At 42.6% G+C, this 15,328-nt stretch overlaps 1 protein-coding gene and 1 long non-coding RNA gene across 2 annotated transcripts in view; one reads left to right on the forward strand and one right to left on the reverse strand.

The window, feature by feature from the left end:
• Positions 1-15,328, forward strand: part of FLT3 (fms related receptor tyrosine kinase 3) — a 75,111-nt gene that overhangs the window by 17,116 nt on the left and 42,667 nt on the right. The window contains exons 2-4 of the mRNA XM_012742305.3: positions 1,723-1,844; positions 10,289-10,491; positions 14,750-14,865. Coding sequence (XP_012597759.3) covers positions 1,723-1,844; positions 10,289-10,491; positions 14,750-14,865 — 441 coding nt within the window. The remainder of the gene's footprint in view (positions 1-1,722; positions 1,845-10,288; positions 10,492-14,749; positions 14,866-15,328) is intronic.
• LOC142874912 (uncharacterized) overlaps positions 10,522-15,328 on the reverse strand; it is a 61,530-nt gene continuing 56,723 nt past the window's right edge. Inside the window, exon 4 of the long non-coding RNA XR_012922491.1 lies at positions 10,522-10,610. This is a non-coding gene — a long non-coding RNA (uncharacterized LOC142874912). The remainder of the gene's footprint in view (positions 10,611-15,328) is intronic.

Here is a 15,328-nt window from a genome sequence, read left to right on the forward strand (position 1 = left end):
TTCAAATGTCTATCGACAGGTGAATGGATTAAAATATTGTGTTATATCTATTTAACAGATTACTACTGAGCCATTAAAAGGAATGAACCACTGATATATATACTACAATATGGACAAATCTCAAAAACATGCAGAATGAAAGAAGCTAGACCCCTCCCCCCTAATAAAGAGTTCATACTCTTTTGCATGGAATCATACATATGATTCCATTTGTATGAAACTCTAGAAAATTCAAACTAATCTATAGTAACCAAGAGCAGATAAGAGGTGGCTTGAGCGCAGGGGAGTGGGGTGGGTAGGAAGGAGGGGTTACAAAGGGTCACGTGGAAACTTTGGGGATTGTTGGATAAGTTTACTATCTTGATTGTGATGATGTTTTTTAGGTGTATATATATCAACTTACCAAATTGTTTGCTTTTAATGTGTGCAATTTATTATAATTTAATTATACTTAATAAAACTATTTTAAAAAACCTTATGGAGTGGGGCAGGAAAAGTTCTTAAACTCTCTGAGACTGTCTCAGTTTATGAGATTACTAAGATGGTTGAACACATGTATTTATCTCCTGCTTCAATGACAATTAAATAAAAGTTTTTTAAAGATATAAACATATATTTGCTAAGATATGAGATCTTAAACTTTCTCACCACACACAAAAAAATGATAAGTATGTGAGCTGATGGATAGGTTAGTTAGCTTGGTTGTCATATTCATTTTATAGTGTATACATATATCAAAATATCATGGCATATGCTGTAAATATCTGCAACTTTTATTTGCCAGTTATCCCTCAGTAAAGCTCTAGAAAGGCCCCCAAACAAACAAACAAACAATAAAAAAATATAAACATAAAGGCAAAGAGAATGGAGGAGGAGAACATAACAAAATTTTGAGAGCCTTAAAAGAGACGAGGAAAGCTGAATCGTAGCTGGAGGTTGAGAAAGCCGAGAGGCAGCCTGCTTTCCACTGTAGGACCCTCAGAAGGGTATAAATTGCCAGCACCAGCCCCCAGAAGACAGGTCACGGGCAAGAGGAAAAGTCTCTGGGGAATCTGACCAGCCTATGGGGAAAGACCTAAAGATAAACGTACGGAGAGTATCAGGCAACGGCCCACACCATGTGCACAGAGCTTACGACGCACACACTGCCTAGGATTGTCAGTCATTTGGGCAAAACATCCAAATAATAGAACAGAAAGTCAGGGGGAGAGAAGGAATCAAAGAAATAATTCAAGGAAACTCCAGAAGAATATGAATTTCTAGATCGGAAAGGCCCACCGAGTACCTGGTGCAGTGGGTGAAAATAGACTGTCAACAAGGCACACGCTTTTGAAAATTTTAGGCACTGGTTACAAAGACAAGATTCTACAGGCATCAGCAAAGAAAAAAGAATGGCTCGTGCACAAATAATCAGTTCCTCAGTCACACTAGCCTCATTTTAAAAGCTTAATAGCTGCATGTAGCTAGCGACTGCTGTATGGGACAGCACAGGCATAGAACATTTCCACCACCGCAGATCATTTCATTGGATAGCCCTGCTCTACCTACCTCTGCTCTTGACTTAAAATAGACTTGCCTCTATGAAATTGAATTTCCTCCATACTTCCGTGTTGGCCAACCTTCCCTGATTACATTTTGTTTCTTGTTTTGTTGTACGATAAAAACATATTTCTTTTTAAAGTGCACATGTATCAACATCATTGTTTTTATTTTGTTTTACAGTTCTTTTTTCAGCGATGACATTTGGGACTATTACAAATCAAGACATGCCCGTGATCAAGTGTGTTTTAATCAATCATAAGGACAACGATTCATCAGTGGGGAAGTCATCGTCACATCCCACGGTAAAGTAATATTAAAATTATACCTTTAGCTGTTTTTCTCTAGAGACCATACTTTATGAGCTATTGAAACCTACCATGCTTAAATGAGCTTTTCTTTTTTATGCATTTAAGTTTATCATGTGCTCACATCTGGCGCAGATGCAACATCTATACTCCTAGCCACCTGGCTCTCCATTCCATCAAGAGCCATGTTCTTCTTTGGGTGTGGATGTAGGAAGGGCACTGACTGATACCCAGCACGAAGCAGTAACCAGCACACTCTTCCTTTGATACCCTTGGGGGATTGGTTCCAGGACTCCCATGGATGCCAAAATCCATGGATGCTCAAGTCCCTGATTTAAAAAAAGCATAGCCTTTGCATATTACCTATGTATGCACATCTTCCCATATATATTAAATCATCTCTAAATGATAAAACCTAATCCAATGTAAATGCTATGCAAATAACTGTTATAGTGTATTTTTAACCACTTCGGTACCAGCGTTGACTACAGTCGACAGCCAAAAGCTTTTACTTTTACAGCTTTTAACTCTGCAGTTGCAGTGTGTATGTTCAGCTAAGTTACTACGAATCTGTGACCTTTTAACAAGCCCTTAGTAAGAGTTATTATACTTATTTTCCTAAAGCTGCCTGTAAAGTAAAACAAGCTTTCGGTGCTTTAAAGCTTTCCTCATCACACAAGAGCAAAACGGATCCGTCGTCAATGCGCAGCACACACTGCCGTGCGGACTGTGAGTGCCGGCTGGGGGCGAGGTGTCGCGGCTGGGGAGCGCCGTGCCGAAGTGGTTAAAGGAATAATGACAAGGAAAACAGTCCGTACGTGTTCGGTACAGATGCAACCATCCATTTTTTTTTCCCCTGAATATTTTCAACCTGTGGTTGGTTGAATTCATGGGTGGAGAATCCACAGTTTCGGAGGGCTGACTGCGTTTCCTTTTCTCCTTGAAGAGAATCTGTGCTTCTCTCCCAAACCTCTATCCCTAATTTCCAACTGCCCCCGTATATAAATAGATTTTCCACTTGCACATTAAATCCACCTATATGATTTATTTCGTTTCTATTTCCCTATACCTGCTCTTGTTCTTGTATTAATTGATTTCTGTTTATGCTCCCATCGAGTTCCCAGGCTTGAAAGCTCAGCATCATTTTGGACTCCCTCCCCTCCCTTGCCTTCACGTTCGGTCAGTTACGAGGTCTTGTCAAGTCCCTTTAATGGTCCCTTTAATGGTTCTCCTACAGTCACCTCATGTTCTCTAGTCTCACAGCCTGATTCAAGCCCTCACTAACTCCCTCATAATCACAACAATATCGTATTCCTCCCAGATATGGCTGCCGGCCCAGCCTTCCTGACGCACGGCCACCACCCTTCACTGCCTGGCTCCGAACCTCAGTGACTTCCCACTGCTCAGGCTGGTACTCACGTGGCTCCATAATCTGGCCCTGGCTCCTTCAAGCTCCAGCCTTGTTCTTCATCACTCCCCTCTTATGCTGTTCATCTAACATAGCTATTCCTGCCTCTCTACCTTTTTTTTTTTTTTTTTAACATTTAGTGAATTTACTTGAAGGAAGCTTAAATGGTAGAGAACTGAAAATAGTAGACATCTATATACAACAAAAGTGAACATAAATTAGCCAACTCCATGGAAATTTCCAGTTAAGGATTTATACAAATAGTTGCCCTATTTTCTTTTAAATAGGCATAAAACGTAAATATGTAATGTGATGACGTGCTCCCCTCAAATCAGAGATGTTAGGGACATTCTCAAGTTTTAAAAACAATGTGAAACAGGTTTAATAACAACATTCTACATAAATGTAAAACCTCCAATTTAATACATGATTTTTGATAGGGAACAACGGCTCATGCCTGTAATCCTAACACTTTGGGAGGCCAAGGCAGGAGAATGGCTTGAGGCCAGGAGTTCAAGACAAGCTTGGGCAACATAGTGAGACTCCATGTCTACAAAAAATTGAAACATTAGCCAGGCCCCGTGTACTTGGGAGGCTGAGACAGGATTACGTGAGCCCAAGCGTTCAAGGCCACAGTGAGCTATGATCCAGACACTATATTCCAGCCTGGGTGATGGAGATCCTGTCTCTAAAAACATTAAATAAATAAATAAAACACAATCTTAAAAAATTAATGATGATTGGCCGGGCGCTGTGGCTCACGCCTGTAATCCTAGCTCTTGGGAGGCCGAGGCGGGCGGATTGCTCAAGGTCAGGAGTTCAAAACCAGCCTGAGCAAGAGCGAGACCCCGTCTCTACTATAAATAGAAAGAAATTAATTGGCCAACTGATATATATATAAAAAAAAAAAAAAAAAATTAGCCGGGCATGGTGGCGCATGCCTGTAGTCCCAGCTACTCGGGAGGCTGAGGCAGAAGGATCACTCGAGCCCAGGAGTTTGAGGCTGCTGTGAGCTAGGCTGACGCCACGGCACTCACTCTAGCCTGGGCAACAAAGCGAGACTCTGTCTCAAAAAAAAAAAAAAAAAAAAAAAAATTAATGATGATTGATCTTGGTTCCTAGTTATAAATCCTATGTGTGTATGTATATATATATATATATATATATATATATATTTTTTTTTTTTTTTTTTTTTTTTTTTGGGACAGAGTCTCACTTTGTTGCCCAGGCTAGAGTGAGTGCCGTGGCGTCAGCCTAGCTCACAGGAACCTTAATCTCCTGGGCTCAAGCGATCCTTCTGCCTCAGCCTCCCGAGTAGCTGGGACTACAGGCATGCGCCACCATGCCCGGCTAATTTTTTCTATATATATATTAGTTGGCCAATTAATTTCTTTCTATTTATAGTAGAGACGGGGTCTTACTCTTGTTCAGGCTGGTTTCAAACTCCTGACCTCAAGCAATCCGCCCACCTCGGCCTCCCAGAGTGCTAGGATTACAGGCATGAGCCAGAATCTATTCTTTTTTGTATATTTTCCCACTTAAAAGTGAAGTAGATTGTGAGCGTTTCAGTGGCTTAAAAAAAAAATAAAAGTTTAGATTTCTCCCACAGTTCACAGTTCTCAGATGAGACGGCTTTCTGGAAATTTCTGGTCTGGGGATGTTTTGAATAACCAAGCATTCTTTATACCACAAAACTTGTCGTTGCAACTGAAATAGGTAGGCATCTGCATCCTCAGCTATACTGCCAGTGTATCCTGGCACCACAGTGAGACAGTTTTACTGTTCCCACAATCAAATTAACTGCTGTTTAAAATCTGAATATTTCTATCACTTATAATCTCTGTTTGGGGTGATAGTTCTGACCACCTCTTTTTATGACTGCTTGAAAGCAGCATAGACCAACTGTTACATAGTCTTCAAATTTGCTTTTGAGTAATGACTTTACTAGAAACAGCAAGTCTACACAGCAGCCAGGTGAGATGTGCTGTTTATCTCCCTGTGAACTGTTGGAGCGACAGGCAGGCATCCACTACAACTGGAAGGTTACCCCTCCACACCAAACAGCTACAAGTTCATTCACTTCTCTTGCTCCAGAAAGTCAAAGCTGCACGTAGTCTCAAATTCCTCCTGAACAGAACCGTGCCATCACATCAAAGGCCTGAGAAACCCGAATAAAACAAAACAGAAGCACAAAATCCCCACTGTTCTAATGATGGGTTTTCTGTCTGGGAAGACGCAAAATCACTGGAGTTTACCAAATGTGTTTGACCACCATGGCCTCATACTTCAGGCAGGTGGCCTACATCGGCCAGCTCATTTCCTTTATTTCCCTTGTCACACTTCCCACTTCTAGACAACACGTTTTTTGAGGGGTCTTTGTTTGTTTTGGTGTTTTGTTTTTTTTTTGAGACAGAGTCTCGCTTTGTTGCCCAGGCTAGAGTGAGTGCCGTGGAGTCAGCCTAGCTCACAGCAACCTCAAACTCCTGGGCTCAAGCAATCCTGCTGCCTCAGCCTCCCAAGTAGCTGGGACTACAGGCACATGCCACCATGCCCGGCTAATTTTTTCTCTATATATCAGTTGGCCAATTAGTTTCTTTCTATTTATAGTAGAGACGGAGCCTCGCTCTTGCTCAGGCTGGTTTTGAACTCCTGGCCTGGAGAATCCGCCCGCCCGTGTTGGCCTCCCAGAGTGCTAGGATTACAGGCGTGAGCCACCGCGCCCGGCCTTTTGTTTGTTTTTTTCCTGTAACAAGGATTTGGAAAAGAATGACGGACTTTCTCTGAGCAATAGATCACCTTACATAGCTTCTCTGGATTCTGCACAGCTTGTCCAGCTGTTTTATTTATGTAAGCAGAGAACTGTGTTAGAGATTTCTTAGGCAACTTCACGTCCTTACCATTTAGTGATTGTTGTTCTAAGAAGATCAATGGAGTGAACATCACTGTTATTACAAAAGTTCCATTTTTTTAACACTATGGGTTTTATTTTATTTTATTTTATTTTTGAGACAGAGTCTCGCTTTGTTGCCCAGGCTAGAGTGAGTGCCATGGCGTCAGCCTAGCTCACAGCAACCTCAAACTCCTGGGCTCAAGCGATCCTCCTGCCTCAGCCTCCTGAGTAGCTGGGATTACAGGCATGCGCCACCATGCCCGGCTAATTTTTTGTATATATATTTTTAGTTGGTCAATTAATTTCTTTCTATTTTTGGTAGAGACGGGGTCTCGCTCAGGCTGGTTTCGAACTCCTGACCTTGAGCAATCCGCCCGCCTCGGCCTCCCAAAGTGCTAGGATTACAGGCGTGAGCCATAATTTTTAAAACCTTTTTATTTTGGCTGGCGAGGTGGCTCATGCCTATAATCCTAGCACTCTGGGAGGCCAAGGCAGGTGGCTTGTTTGAGGTCAGGAGTTCAAGACCAGCCTGAGCAAGAGTGAGATCCCCGCCCCCTGTCTCTACTAAAAATAGAAAGAAATTAGCCGGACAACTAAAAATATATAGAAAAAATTAACTGGGCATGGTAGCGCATGCCGGTAGTCTCAGCAACTTAGGAGGCTGAGGCAGGAGGATCGCTTGAGCCCAGGAGTTTGAGGTTGCTGTGAGCTAGGCTGACACCACGGCACTCTAGCTGGGGCAACAGAACAAGACTCTGTCTCAAAAAAAATTTAAAACAATAAAAAATAAAACCTTTTTATCTTGAAAGAATTTGAGATTTAGAGGAAAGTTGCACAGTTAGTGTGGTGGGACAGGAAATGGGAGATGTTAGTTAAAGGGTACAAAGTTTCAGTTAGGCAGGGAGGAGTAAATTCTGGTGATCTATTGTACAGCATGATGACTATGGTTAATAATAATGTATTGTAAACAGTCCTTAAAATTTGCTAAGTAGATTTTTAAATGTTCTTGCCAAGGCTGGGTGTGGTGGCTCACACCTGTAATCCTAGCACTCTGGGAGGCTGAGGTGGGAGGATTGCTTGAGCTCAGGAGTTCGAAACCAGCTGGAGCAAGAATGAGACCCCGTCTCTACTAAAAATAGAAAAAATTAGCTGGATGTGGTTGGTGGTGTACACACGTAGTCCCAGCTACCTGGGAGGCTGAGGCAGAAGGATCCTTTGAGCTAGGAGTTTGAGGTTGCTGTGAGCTAGGCTGGTGGTACTGCACTGTAGCCTGGTCGACAGAGCGAGACTCTGTCTCAAGAAAAATAAATAAATAAATAAATGTTCATGTCACAAAAAAATGTAACTTGATGGATATGTTAATTAGCTTGATTTAATCATTCCACATTGTATACCTATATCAAAACATCACATTGTACACCATAAATACATACAATTTTTTATTTGTCAGTTCAAAAATACAAAACAGAATTTCTATATACTTCCCCTAATGTTAACATCTTACATAACCACAGTGCAATGACCAAAACCAGGAAATTAACTGAACTACAGGCCTAATTCAAATTTCACCAGGTTTTCCACTAAATGGCCTTTTTCTGTTCTAGGATCCCATCTGAGATCTCTTGCATTGCATTTAGCTGTCACGTCTCTTTACCCTCTGTCAGGCTGTGACAGTTCCTCGGTCTTTCCTTATCTTCCATGACCCTGACTTTTAGAAAAGTACCGGACAGCCGTTGTATAGATTATCACTCAGTTTGAGTTTGTCTGATGTTTCATAATGAGATTGAAATTATGCATTTTGGGCAAGAATTTCCCAGAAGTAATGTCGTGTCCTTCCCAGCATGTCATATTAGGAGTTAGAGGATATCACTCAGTCTCATTAGAGTAAGATGGTGTGTGCCAACTTTCTCCACTGTGAAGTTGCTGTTTTTTTTCCCTTGTAATAAATATCTTAGGGGAGATGCAAATATCCTGTTTCTCCTCCAATTTTCACCTACTGATTTTAGCATCCACTGGACCTTGCCTACACTTATTACCGTGGTGTTTGCCTAATGGTGCTTTCGTTTTTCCTTTATTCCTTGTGTCTTTAATTGGAATTCTTCTGAGGAAGGCCTGTCTCTTCTCCTCCATTTTTTAAAAATTTAGTCCACTATTTATTTATATCGGTATGAGCGCATGGATATTTATTTTATCCTATGTGTTATAACTATTATTATTTATTGCTACCATTATTTATTTTGTTGCTCACATTGTTCCAGCTGTGGCCATCGTGAACTGCTTCAGTTTGGTTTCTCTGTCCTTTCAACATGTCCCCATGTTTTTTGGGGTTTTTTTTTGGAGACAGAGTCTTGCTTTGTTGCCCAGTCTAGAGTGAGTGCCGTGGCGTCAGCCTAGCTCACAGCAACCTTAAACTCCTGGGCTCAAGCAATCCTTCTGCCTCAGCCTCCCGAGTAGCTAGGACTACAGGCATGCGCCACCATGCCTGGCTAATGTTTTCTCTATATATTAGTTGGCCAATTAATTTCTTTCTATTTATAGTAGAGATGGGGTCTCGCTCTTGCTCAGGCTGGTTTCGAACTCCTAACCTGGAACAATCCTCCTGCCTTGGCCTCCCAGAGTGCTAGGATTACAGGCGTGAGCCACTGCACCTGGCCAACATGTCCCCATTTTTTCTCAAGCCCTTCTTTACCTTGTGGCACTGCAAGATCATTCAGGCTCACCTTGTATTTGCCTTGCCTTAGCCCTGGAATTAAGAACTTACCCAAGGAGCACTGGTTGGGATGGTATTTAGAAACTGAGGTCTGAGAGCTGGGTATGCTCATTTCTGCTGGGGTGTCATTGCTTCTAGTCTCTCTCAGCAGACAGAACTAGGCAATGTAGTCTATAGATAAACTAGCTTTAGAGTTGCCAACTTGTACCACAGTGAGAAATAGATTTACTAACTAAAATACAGTATTTGTGTACAGTACTTTTTGTCTTTAGCCTTATAATATTCAGAGTGTTATTTTCCAAAGTTACTTAGGTTAATTCTTTTCTTTCTCATTCCCTTCAGTACAGTCATTGCAATGAGCCTATGGGGACACATGTCCAGAAAAATTTGGTTTTTATTTTTTTGAGACAGAGTCTCACTCTATCAGCAGGGCTAGAGTGCCATGGCATCAGCCTAGCTCACAGCGACCTCAAACTCCTGGGCTCAAGCGATCCTCCTGCCTCAGCCTCCTGAGTAGCTGGGACTACACGCGCACACCACCATACCTGGCTAATTTTTCCTACTTTTAGTAGAGACGGGGTCTCACTCTTGCTCAGGCTGGACTCAAACTCCTGACCTCAAATGATTCTCCCGCCTCAGCTTCCCAGAGTACTAGGATTACACGTGTGAACCACCATACATGGCAAAGAAAATTTGGTTTTTAAAATTTCTCTCACACAGATACCAATTTACCATTTCTATATAGATTCTTATCTATATGTCAATAATCATAAAAATATTTACTGTGTATTATGAATTTTATAATTATTGTCTATACATTAATTTGCTAGGGCTGATGTAACAAAGTATCACAGACTGAGTGATTTAAATAACAAAAATTGATTGTCTCACAATTCTGGAGTCTAGAAGTCCAAAGTTAAGATGTTGGCAGGGTTGGTTCCTTCCAAGGGCTGTGAGAGGGCATCTGTTCCCGGCCTGTCTTCTTGGCGTGCAGATGGCTGTCTTCTTGTTCACATGGCGTTCTCCTTGCATGTGTGCCTGTCTCAAAAATCTCCCCTTCTTATCAGGCTACCAGTCATATTGGATTAAAGCTCACTCTAATGACCTCATTGAAACCTGACCTGTAAAGACCCTCTCTCCAAAGAAAGTCACATTCTGAGCTACTGAGGGTTAGGACCTTAATGTATGAATTTGGAGGAGGAGGACAAAACTCAACCCCTAACAGTCCATTCGGCATTTTAGAAATGCAGCCTAACGCTATTTATCTTTTCTTTAGAGAGTTATAATTAGTAGGATTTCCAGTTAGCCATGTGTTCTCAATGGGTTAAAGCATGTTCAGGTGTTGTGTGTAGTATGTCAGCATGCATGCATTTGAAGGGAATGCACTCAACACACAATTGTCATGAATCCACGTTGTTCTGTCTACGATGTAGGTGTCAGGATCCCCAGAAGACCTTGGGTGTGCTTTGCGATCGAGGAGCGCAGGGACAGTGTACGAAGCGGCCACGGTGGAAGTGGATGTGCTGGCATCCGTCACGCTGCAGGTGCTGGTCAACACGCCAGGGAACATCTCTTGTCTCTGGGTGTTTAAGCACAACTCCCTGAATTGCCAGCCACACTTTGACTTACAAAACAGGTAAGAGAAGGAGGATGTGCAACCCCTAGGATTTTTGGAGGAGTACTTTGTTGCATTTAACGTCGTCCATTTGCAATTCCTTTCCAAGTTTCTATCCATGTTTGTTGTAACTCTTATCTCTAGTGAAATAATGAATTAAAAATATAGTCAGGGCATGAACACATGACGTTACAGATCTGTCCAATTCCATAGGATGTAGGACACAAAAAGTGAACTCCAATATAAACTGCGAACTTAAATTAATAATGTATCAATGTTGGCTCATCAATTATAACAAATATATCATGCCTATGCAATATGTTAATAATTAGACAAGCTCTGTATGTGGAGAGAAGGGCACATATGGGATGTCCTTGTGCTTTCCACTGAATTTTTCTGTAAATCTAAAGCTACCTTAAAAAATAAATTCTATTAATTTATACAATTTTATAAATAAAAAATTATAAGTATATAGAAAGCAGTGAGTGGCTGGCAAAATGTAAAACAAATAGCAAAAAGAATATTTGGGATTTTTAAAGTTTCTTGTTTTTTAATTGGATATCGTGTTACAGATAAAAGGTCAGAAAATTTTCATTTCATTCTAGTTAAATATCAAGAAATTTCTGTCTAGGAAATGGATGGACAAAGAACATTTGGTTTTATCTATTTTGTTCTGCAATATAATAAGCAGAATTACAATGTTATTTGGTATCTACAAAATATTTTAGTAAGATGTTGACCTGTCTGTAGCATTGGTCCTCAACATTTTTGGCACCAGAGACTGGTTTCATGGAAGACAATTTTTCCATGGACAGATGGAGCAGGGGTGGGGTTGGTTTCAGGATGATTCAAGCGCATTGCATTTATTGTGCAGTCAGACCTCTCTGCTGATGACAATCTGCATTTGCAGCCGCTCCCCAGCGCTGGCATCACCGCCTCAGCTGCACCCCAGATCACCAGGCAGTAGATTCTCATAGGGAGCCGCAACTCAGATCCCTTGCGCATGCTCAGTTTACAGTAGGGTTCGCGCTCCTTTGAGAATCCAATGCTGCTGCTGATCTGACAGGAGGCGGGGCTCAGGCCTTGAAGTGAGCGATGGGGAGCGGCTGTATATTAAGATGAAGCTTTGCCGCTTCCCCATTGCTCGCCTCCTGCTGTGCAGCCCAGCTCCTAACAGGACCGCTACCAGTCCTCTGCCTGAAAGTTGGGGATTGCAGGTCTATAAGGAACATTGATCTCATTAACCAGAAAAATATCTTAGCCAAGATTTGTGGATAATGACCAGACTCAAACTCTATGCTGATTGCTGCCATCTGCTGTCCTTGTCCTCTTGCTGAGACCAGACCAGACAGAGGCCATTTAGCTGGATGCGGTGGTACTCACCTGTATTCCCAGCTACTTAGGAGGCTGAGGTGGGGGCATCACTTGAGCCCAGGGTTTGAGTATGGCCTGGGCAATATAGTGAGATTCCTATCTCTGGAAAAAAAAAAATCCGCTTAATGGTTCTAAGGCTGCCCTTCTTTTTTTTTTTTTTTTTTTTGAGACAGAGTCTCACTTTCTTGCCCAGGCTAGAGTGAGTGCCGTGGCGTCAGCCTGGCTCACAGCGACCTCAAACTCCTGGGCTCAGCGATCCTCCTGCCTCAGCCTCCCGAGTAGCTGGGACTACAGGCATGTGCCACCATGCCCGGCTAATTTTTTATATATATATTTTTAGTTGGTCAATTAATTTATTTCTATTTTTGGTAGAGACGGGGTCTCGCTCAGGCTGGTTTCCAACTCCTGACCTTGAGCAATCTGCCCGCCTCGGCCTCCCAAAGTGCTAGGATTATAGGCGTGAGCCACCGCACCCGGCTGCCCTTCTTTTTAATTCTTGGTGGTGTTCTGTTATCCCAGATCTGTAGAGAAGGCATTATCTTTCCAGGAGCAATGCCGTAAATGGTACCCTAATGGCCTGAAAGGGGGACCATGCCCCTTGACAGAGGTACTGGAGAACATCTCTGACTGACTTATACCACTTATTTGTATTTGTTCTTTAAGGTCAGATAGATTCTTAAGTAATCTTCAGGGCAGTGGGTATAATTCTGAAGTCTAGTTCTAAATCTTGGAACATGTTTATTTTCCATTCCTCTTTTGAGATTGTATTACTCACTTCTGTTTTTTTGTTTTTTTTTTTTTTTTTTTTGGTTACTTTTACCTTGAGATTAAATCCAAGCACTCTGCTATTAAGAATTTTGGCTTTGGCCGGGCGCTGTGGCTCACGCCTGTAATCCTAGCTCTTGGGAGGCCGAGGCGGGCGGATTGCTCAAGGTCAGGAGTTCAAAACCAGCCTGAGCAAGAGCGAGACCCCGTCTCTACTATAAATAGAAAGAAATTAATTGGCCAACTGATATATATATAAAAAAAAAAAAATTAGCCGGGCATAGTGGCGCATGCCTGTAGTCCCAGCTACTTGGGAGGCTGAGGCAGAAGGATCACTCGAGCCCAGGAGTTTGAGGTTGCTGTGAGCTAGGCTGACGCCACGGCACTCACTCTAGCCTGGACAACAAAGCGAGACTCTGTCTCAAAAAAAAAAAAAAAAAAAAAAAAAAGAATTTTGGCTTAAAGTTAAAGACATGTTCTGGTAATGGTATTAAAATGTTACACCACAACGTTTTTCACCAGATTGAGACCAGAACACAAAGTAGAAAAGTACAGTTCTTTTCACTCCGTACCAGTTGCTTAGCCAACATTATAGTTTTCATATGGGTTAGTTAACTTAGTAGCAAGACATGTTTAGTGACTTTTCACTGAGAAGTATTGAAATTTATGTCTGGACTCTGACTTGTAGGCAGAATGGTTGAACACCTAAGTTTTCAAGAGTTCACAAATGGTACTAGGAGAATGAACGGTTCAGAGAAAGCGTGTCACCAAAATAAATCTGCAGAAGCAAGTCAAAAATTCATTTTACTATGCGTCCTACTAATTTATTGTCTCTGTGAATGCAAATACGTGTATTCTTAAACTAATTTGATGTTCTAAGCAGGGCTTTTTGAATATAATGTGCATTTGGATCCTCTGGGGGATCCTGTTAAAATGCAGATTCTGATGCAGTAGGTCTAAGTGGAGCCCAAGATTCTGCATGTTTGCCAACTCCCAGCTGATGCTCACATCACTGGAGAAAGATCACATTGGGAGCAATTAAAGGCCCAAAGGTCAGAAATTGTGACTTTAAATCCAACATCACTCAGCAAACTGCTCAGACTACTTTAAGCTTTAATCAGAGTGGGTAGCACCAAATACACATCAAATTTATCTCTTGGAAGAGAATGCCCCTAGCCAAGTTTACCTTTATCAATTGTCTGAAAAGTTAAAAATACTAACACTGAGACACCTTTCTCCTCGTATCTGTGTGGTATTCGGTGTAATTATCACTTCATAGGAAAATGCCTTGTGTCAGATTTTGCTTGAGTGTTTTCATTTAGTGAGAGAGAGGCACAAACCAGAACATTTTAAATCTCAGTCTGTCTCACTTGTACAGTCATCTAGTTCTGTGAGTGGGAAGCTGAGGCTGGTGACCAGGCGGCTAGGTGACTGGGCACGCACGATCACGGAGGGTGCTTCGGCATGGAAGGGCGTGGCATGCCACAGCCAGTGGGAGTGCGCCACCGAGGCCGTGCATTTTTTTTTTTTTTTGAGACAGAGTCTCACTTTGTTGCCCAGGCTAGAGTGAGTGCTGTGGCGTCAGCCTGTTTCACAGCAACCTCAATCTCCGGGGCTCAGCGATCCTACTGCCTCAGCCTCCCGAGTAGCTGGGACTACAGGCATGCGCCACCATGCCTGGCTAATTTTTTGTATATATATTTTTTTAGTTGGTCAATTAATTTATTTCTGTTTTTGGTAGAGACGGGGTCTCGCTCAGGCTGGTTTCGAACTCCTGACCTTGAGCCATCCTCCCGCCTCGGCCTCCCAAAGTGCTAGGATTACAGGCGTGAGCCACCAGCCCGGCCTAGGCCATGCATTTTTGGCGGGAGTTTTCCTCCTAGAAGCTCAGGGAACGAGAGTTGATGGCGCAGGAACCGAACTCCCTGGCTCTCAGAGGAGGGGCTGGTTCAGAGTCAGGTCCACCTGCTGCCGCTCAGGCTGCGCCTCGCACACGAGGGAGGCCGTGCTCTCCACAGAGCCGCCCTCCGGGCCGGTCAGGACGACGGGAGCCACCGAACCGCCTTCTTAGTCAGTATGAAATTTTGTTTTTAGTTTCGCGCATTTTCCAAAATAACTAGTTCTCTTTCCTGTTTTGCAGGGGAGTTGTTTCCATGGTCATTTTGAAAATGACAGAAACCCAAGCTGGAGAATACCTACTTTTTATTCAGAGTGAAGCTACCAATTACACAATATTGTTTACAGTGAGTATAAGAAGTAAGTCCAGCCTGCTACTAGTATTCCAGCCTGGAATACCACAGTATTCCAGCGGAGTGGTTTACAGCCCAACAGCTTGGACCAGCTCCTCTAGACCAATATTCAGATCTCCCTCACTATGCAGTTACCTGGTTACATTCGCTCCAACCATCCCTACAACCTATAGAGAACTGAGACTCTGACGTGTCCTGTGGCCTCTCAGAATGTGAGTGCTGTTAAAAAACCTGGGACATATGCCCCTATTCAGGTCCCTCATTTTTTCAGTAGCAGATGGCTGACAGGGAAGAAATGGAAAACATTTTGACCTTGGAGTCAGAAGACCTGGGTTCGAATTCTGGTTCTGATCCTACCACCCCTTTTGGCGGGCCACTTAATCTCTCTGAGTCTCAATGGGGGGTAAAAATATCTATCCGACAGGATTTTAAGGTCTCAGCACAATTCGATAGAATTTTCTGGAAGGATG

Source organism: Microcebus murinus, chromosome 13 (genome assembly GCF_040939455.1).
Source record: "Microcebus murinus isolate Inina chromosome 13, M.murinus_Inina_mat1.0, whole genome shotgun sequence".
NCBI lineage: Eukaryota > Metazoa > Chordata > Mammalia > Primates > Cheirogaleidae > Microcebus > Microcebus murinus.